Here is a 6,890-nt window from a genome sequence, read left to right as displayed (position 1 = left end):
TTAAGGTTAGAAACAACAGAATCTTTCGAGGGTGATGCGCTGTCATGCAATTTCTTTTAACATTGTACTTGTAATTATAGTTCAGAGTTTGCACGTCAACGCTATAGGCACTATCTTTCAAAAGTCTGTCTAATTACTTGTACATATATGCTGATGACATTGATATAATCAGAAGAACTCAGCGTGAAGTCAATGGGGACTTTTTGAGTATTGAGGCAGAGGCTGCAAAAATGGGTGTTCGAGATTAAAATATAAAATAGTTTAAAAGACCTATCACTAAAATCATTTTATTATATATTTGACTAAAACGTAAAGATGGCAACACTAATTGTGCTTATTTTTTCATAATTATAAATTACATAAGGCGCATCACGCCACACAAAACTGTTCTCTTTAGTCTTTAACAAGTTGCAAATAATTTGTATGTACATGCTTATGCGAACGAAGATCAAAGAAGAATATGAAAACCTTAACTGTCTTGTTATGCATTCTCAAATCCTTAGCTGATTATTAACATTATTCGTAATTAAACCATCACAGAATACAGTCCACTAAAACTTTGTGTGTTTTTATTTTATTTAAAAACTTACGAACATTTTTTGGTCCATCGAACCATATGAAATTAATTCTTTTTAAAAAACTAAATAAAAGTTATTAATTTGAATCGTGTGCCTATGCTGCAATAATATAAGGTGCCTAGCTGCAAAAGAAAAGAAAAAAAAACTATTAAGTGTAAATCGTGCGACCTGTTGCTGTTGCCGGTGTTGGTGATCGTTGCTTGTGGCTTGTGTACGAGTACAGTTCCCGTTGCTGAAATTAAGATTGTCGTTTCTTGAGATACCGTTGCTGTTTCTACAAAAGGAATCCCGTTGCTGAAATATAAGGAACCATCGCTGTTAAATCAACTAAATTATAAGAGAAGTATACCTATCCAGTCACAAGGTAACATTTAAAAAATTATATTACATATTTGCGAATTGAACATTTAAAAAAAAAAAATTAAAATAATATGGACGCGCTAAAGCTTAAACGTTCTCGTTGCAAAGGCACTGCAACTAGGTTTGAGAACTTTCTCAACACAATAACCAACGAGACTTTCCATTCATGAAATACAAGCTAGGTTAGACAGAATTGAAACTCTCTTTCAAGAGTTTGTTAAAATTGACGACGATATATTAGAGTTAGGTGAGGATCCGCCAGACAGGGAAACTGAAATGGCAGATTTTGAGAATAGGTACTTCAAACTAAAGGCCGAATATACCAGGCACGTTTCTGAGCGTCAAGCTGCTGCCCTAAGCGATGAACCACTTCACAACTCCACTGTTGTTACTAGAGATGCCTTTCAAAAGCTTGTCGATCAACAAACAACATTTTTAGAGCGCCTGAGCAGCACTTCAGTAGGTTCAAGTGAAACTAATGCTATTCAACGGCTAGCGGAAACGCTTAGTCAGAGTACTTCCAATCGCCAAGAGGTTCGTTTGCCTCATCTTCAAATGACAAGTTTCGATGGTCAATATGATAAATTTAAACCGTTTTGGGATATTTTTGACACCACTGTCCACAAAAATGAGCGTCTTAGCAAGGTTCAAAAATTTCAATATTTAAAGGGTTTACTAAAAGGGGAACCAGAGGAGATGATTAAGCACCTAGCTGTGACGGAAACCAATTATGAGGAAGCTTTAGGAAAATTAAAAGAGCGTTATGATAAACCATCGCAAGTCATTGAATCACTAGTTAAAACATTTTTTGACATTAAAAGGATAGACTCCTCGAACGCGACACTGCTTCGCTCAGTTGTTAACACCTTTGATCAGGTCATACGAGGTTTAAGGGCATTAGGGCCAAGAGCAGAGCGACGCGATCCATGGCTGATTGCACTTATACTAAAAAAGGTAGATAGTGATACCCATAAAGCATGGGCTGAGCATGTAGTAGAAAAGGCTTATCCAACAATAGAAGATTTAACAAAGTTTTTGAATTTGCGTTGTGATGCATTAGAGATAGGACCGTCGACACCAAGCGTTAAAACTACAGGTGCGGCAGCTCCTATAAAATATAAATCAACTCGTGCTTACTTGTCTGCCATCGATAATGCCTGTCCAAAATGTTTAGATCATCACCATCTGTCATACTGTCCAAAGTACATAGTATTAGACACAGCAAAACGCAGGGAATTCGTTAATACTAAAAGGTTATGCTTTAACTGTCTCAAAGCTAGACACACAGCAAATAAATGTCCCTCCAAACATTCTTGTGAGCAATGTCATTTGAGACACCACTCTTCTCTACATGTGACTTACAAACCTAGCGCAAGCTCTACTGCTTCTGCCCATGCTGGCACATCTACCCCTCCAACCTCAAACAACCTAGAGAAGCCAAAAACACCTGAAGATAAAGCGATTCCCACTACAGCTGAATCCAGCGCTCTTATTAGCAATCAAAATTATAATCTTTTGTCCCATGGCTCCGAAGCTTCGAACCAGTTAATAAAATTCAATGCTTTGCTTCCAACTGCAATGGTCTTCGTAGCAGATTACCAGGGAAATTTACAACGCTGTAATATTTTACTCGACTCTGGATGTCAAAATACTCTGATAACATCCGCGTGCGCCGAGCGTTTAGGTCTTCCCAGACATCCAGCTAATGTTAAAATCCTAGGGCTCTCAGCTAGCAAGGTGGGTGTTTCTAAAGGTAGAACCAACTTAAAAATATATTCCCATTTTAATAAAAAACTCTGTCTGGACATCTCCGCCTTAGTCTTCGGTAATATAACGTCGGATCAACCATCTGTGCCAATCCAAATAAAAACATGGGACAAGCTCAACTGCTTGGATTTGGCGGATCCCCATTTTAATGAGCCAAAGAAAATAGACATTCTCCTGGAAGCTGACTACTTCTTCTCAATTCTTTGTAAAGAGCAGGTTATCCAGGATAAGGTAGTAGTTGCCCAAAATACTCTGTTTGGGTGGGTAATTTGTGGTCCCCATTTGGCTGACTCGGAAGTCCAATGTAATATATCGACTCAAGAAAATGATCTAAATAAAACTCTGCAAATGTTTTGGAAAACTGAAGAACTACCAACTAGAACGATCCCACCTACAAAAGATGAACAAAAAGCAGAAGAGATATATCAAAATACAGTGCAACGTAATGAAGCTGGTAGATATTCAGTTAGACTCCCCTTTAATTCTCAAGGTCAAGCATTAGGACACTCGTATACATCTGCCGAAAATAGACTCTTCGCTATGGAGAGAAAATTTGCTAGAAATAATAAGCTTAGAGACGACTATCGACACTTTATGTCCGAATATTTAGCTTTAGGACATATGGAACTTATTTCAGGGGCAGAAATAAATAGGGAAAATACCAAGCTGTATTATTTGCCACACCACGCTGTGTTTAAAGACAAAAGTCTCACTACTAAACTTCGCGTTGTCTTTGATGGATCCTGTAAATCTAGTAGCGGGAAGTCTTTAAATGAAATCTTGTTACCAGGTCCACCTCTACAACAAGACTTGACTACAGTTATATTGCGTTATAGGTGCTTTGAATACTGCTTTTCAGCTGATATAAAGCAAATGTTTCGAATGATTGAAGTACAACAATGTGATCGCGACTTCCAACGCATCTTATGGCGCGATTCCCCAGATCAACCTATACAGCACTATCGACTTACCACAGTCACTTATGGAACTTCACCTGCCCCCTTCTTGTCTATAAGAACACTTCAACAGCTAAGTTTAGATGAAGGTCATCGATTTCCTTTAGCTTCTAAGGCACTTATAGAAAATTTCTATGTCGACGACTGTATGGCAGGTGCAAATACTATTAATGAAGCAAGAGAACTTGCGTCACAGTTAGACCATATGCTCACGGCTGGCGGCTTCAGTTTAAGAAAATGGGCTTCGAATCGTCCAGAAATTATTTCGAATATACCTATTGAAAATAGGGTTAGCTCTGTGGTTGAAGTTCCAAATGAATTTAACATCTGCTTATTGGGAATATCGTGGAATCCTGTAACTGACTGCTTCTTATTTGATGTTTCTCAAAAAAACCCAGATTTAACCACAAAAAGAAAGCTGTTGTCTGAAATATCAAAGATCTTTGACCCCTTAGGCTGGGTTTCTCCAACTATAATAATGGCAAAAATAATATTGCAAAAATTGTGGCTCCTAAAGATTGGATGGGATGATAGGTTACCTAATGAAATAATTGAGGAATCAACAAAATTTCATACTCAACTTCATCTTTTGAACCAAATTAATATTCCACGAATTCTATTCACACAGGAAAATAAGGTACAATTTCATGGCTTTTGCGATGCTTCTTCAGCGGCATACTCAGCTGTAATTTACTGTCGCAGAATACTATCCGATGGCTCTGCTTCTGTTAATATAGTAATGGCCAAAACTAAGGTTGCACCGCTGAAAGAGGTCTCCATTCCCAGGCTGGAGTTATGTGGAGCACACTTGCTTGCTGGACTTTTTGAATTCCTAAAAACATCTATCAGAATCAAGGATGATTCCATCTACTGCTGGACGGACTCGAAAATAGTATTGGCCTGGCTGTCATCTCATCCTCGAAAATGGAAAACATACGTGAGTAATAGAACATCGTACATATTAGATTCCATCCCACAAGCTCGGTGGCTACATGTTATATCAGGAGACAATCCCGCTGACTGCGCTAGTAGAGGTATAACTCCATCTGTTTTAATACAACACAATCTTTGGTGGAAAGGTCTTTCTTGGCTTTCATTGAGTCAAAACCATTGGCCAGATACGGAAGCTGCAACATATTCAACCCAAGAAGAAGAGCGTTCAAGGGAACAGATGATTCTTCAAGTCACAACAAAGGTCGTAGGAACAATATCTGACTTAAATGGGAAATTATCTAAATGGATTAGGCTATATCGAGTCCTCGCATACTGTTTTAGATTTTATTTAAATTTGAAAAATAAAAAAAATGATAAATCTCCTTTAAAGGTAACCGAGCTACAACATGCAAAAAACATTCTATACAAGTTCTCCCAAGAAGAATCATTATCTGATGACATCAAAAACCTGAGGAATAATAATTACGTTCAAGCTAACAGTAAACTAAAGCGGCTAGCTCCGTACATAGATGATAGTGGGGTTCTACGAGTCGGCGGACGACTTGACTACCTGGAGACTGATTTTGACTGCAAACACCAAGTTATATTACATAAAGATCATAGCCTTACAAGAAAAATTGTGACGGACTGTCATACGGACAATCATCATATTGGAGTCACAACTCTGATTGCCACCCTTCGGCAGAGCTATTGGATCGTAGGCCTACGAGATCTGGCAAAATCTGTTGTGCATCGTTGTACAATTTGTCATAGGCACAGTAAACAAACCAGCAGTCAATTAATGGGCAACATTCCAAAATATCGACTTCATGGTATTTATCCGTTCTACGATACTGGCTGCGACTACGCAGGTCCCTTTTTACTAAGGCAACACAATGGCAGAAGAGCTCCAATAATTAAATCTTACATTGCTCTCTTTATATGTCTTACTACGAAAGCATTACATTTAGAGCTAGTAAGTGATCTCAGTACCGATTGCTTTTTAGCTGCTCTAAAACGTTTTGTTGCTAGACGAGGGTTATGTGCTCATATCCGCAGTGATAATGGGACAAATTTTGTCGGGGCTGCCCGACAGCTCGGTGAACTACACCGACTTTTTGCGTCTCATAATAACCATATCTTAATATCTGATTTCTTATCTTCAAAGGGTATCCAATGGCATTTCATCCCCCCTGGCACTCCTCACTTTGGTGGTGCTTGGGAGTCTGGAGTAAAACGAGTCAAATTCCATCTAAGACGAGTTATTGGTCAAAGTACACTCAATTTTGAAGAGATGACAACACTTCTTACCCAAGTTGAAGCCATACTTAACTCTCGACCGCTCTGTGCATTATCTGACTCTGATGACACCAGCTATTTGACTCCTGGTCATTTCTTGACAGGGCGTCCACTAGTAGCTATTCCTGAACCTGACGTAACCAATGTTAAGATGTCTCTACTGGCACGATGGAAGTTGGTGCAACAGCTCACCCAAGGGTTTTGGTCAAAATGGTCATCCGAGTATATTTCCTCTCTGCAACCAAGGCAGAAGTGGAATAAAGCAGAACCAAATATCAAAATTGGCGACATCGTTCTTCTTAAAGACGAAAATCTTCCACCAGCTTACTGGAAGATTGGTAAGGTAACTGCAACCCATGCTGGTGGTGATGGTTTGGTACGGGTGGCTACCGTCCGCACCAAAACAGGATTATTCAAGCGGCCTGTGACTAAGATAAGCATACTACCCCTGGATGATTGAATGTAATTCAAGGCTGGCGGAATGTTCGAGATTAAAATATAAAATAGTTAAAAGACCTATCACTAAAATCATTTTATTATATATTTGACTAAAACGTAAAGATGGCAACACTAATTGTGCTTATTTTTTCATAATTATAAATTACATAAGGCGCATCACGCCACACAAAACTGTTCTCTTTAGTCTTTAACAAGTTGCAAATAATTTGTATGTACATGCTTATGCGAACGAAGATCAAAGAAGAATATGAAAACCTTAACAGTCTTGTTATGCATTCTCAAATCCTAGCTGATTATTAACATTATTCGTAATTAAACCATCACAGAATACAGTCCACTAAAACTTTGTGTGTTTTTATTTTATTTAAAAACTTACGAACAATGGGTTTAACGGTTAATGAGAGCAAAACAAAGTACATGCTTTCCTCAAGAAAGGACCTACATTACGAACGTCTCGGTCAAAACGTCACAATCGGCAGACATAACTTTGAGGTAGTCAAGGACTTTGTCTTCTTAGGCTAAACGCAGAAAACAACAC

General features: G+C 38.4%; 1 protein-coding gene across 1 annotated transcript; it reads left to right on the top strand.

Moving 5' to 3' along the window:
- Positions 1-1,214: 1,214 nt before the first annotated feature.
- Positions 1,215-6,353, top strand: LOC129938987 (uncharacterized). The gene has a single exon (XM_056046835.1). The coding sequence runs from the start codon at positions 1,215-1,217 to the stop codon at positions 6,351-6,353; it is 5,139 nt and encodes a 1,712-aa protein (XP_055902810.1).
- Positions 6,354-6,890: the final 537 nt, after the last annotated feature.

Source organism: Eupeodes corollae, chromosome 1 (assembly GCF_945859685.1).
Source record: "Eupeodes corollae chromosome 1, idEupCoro1.1, whole genome shotgun sequence".
Classification (NCBI taxonomy): domain Eukaryota; kingdom Metazoa; phylum Arthropoda; class Insecta; order Diptera; family Syrphidae; genus Eupeodes; species Eupeodes corollae.
The sequence above is the reverse complement of the archived record's forward strand: the minus strand, read 5'-3'. Positions and strand labels throughout refer to the sequence as shown.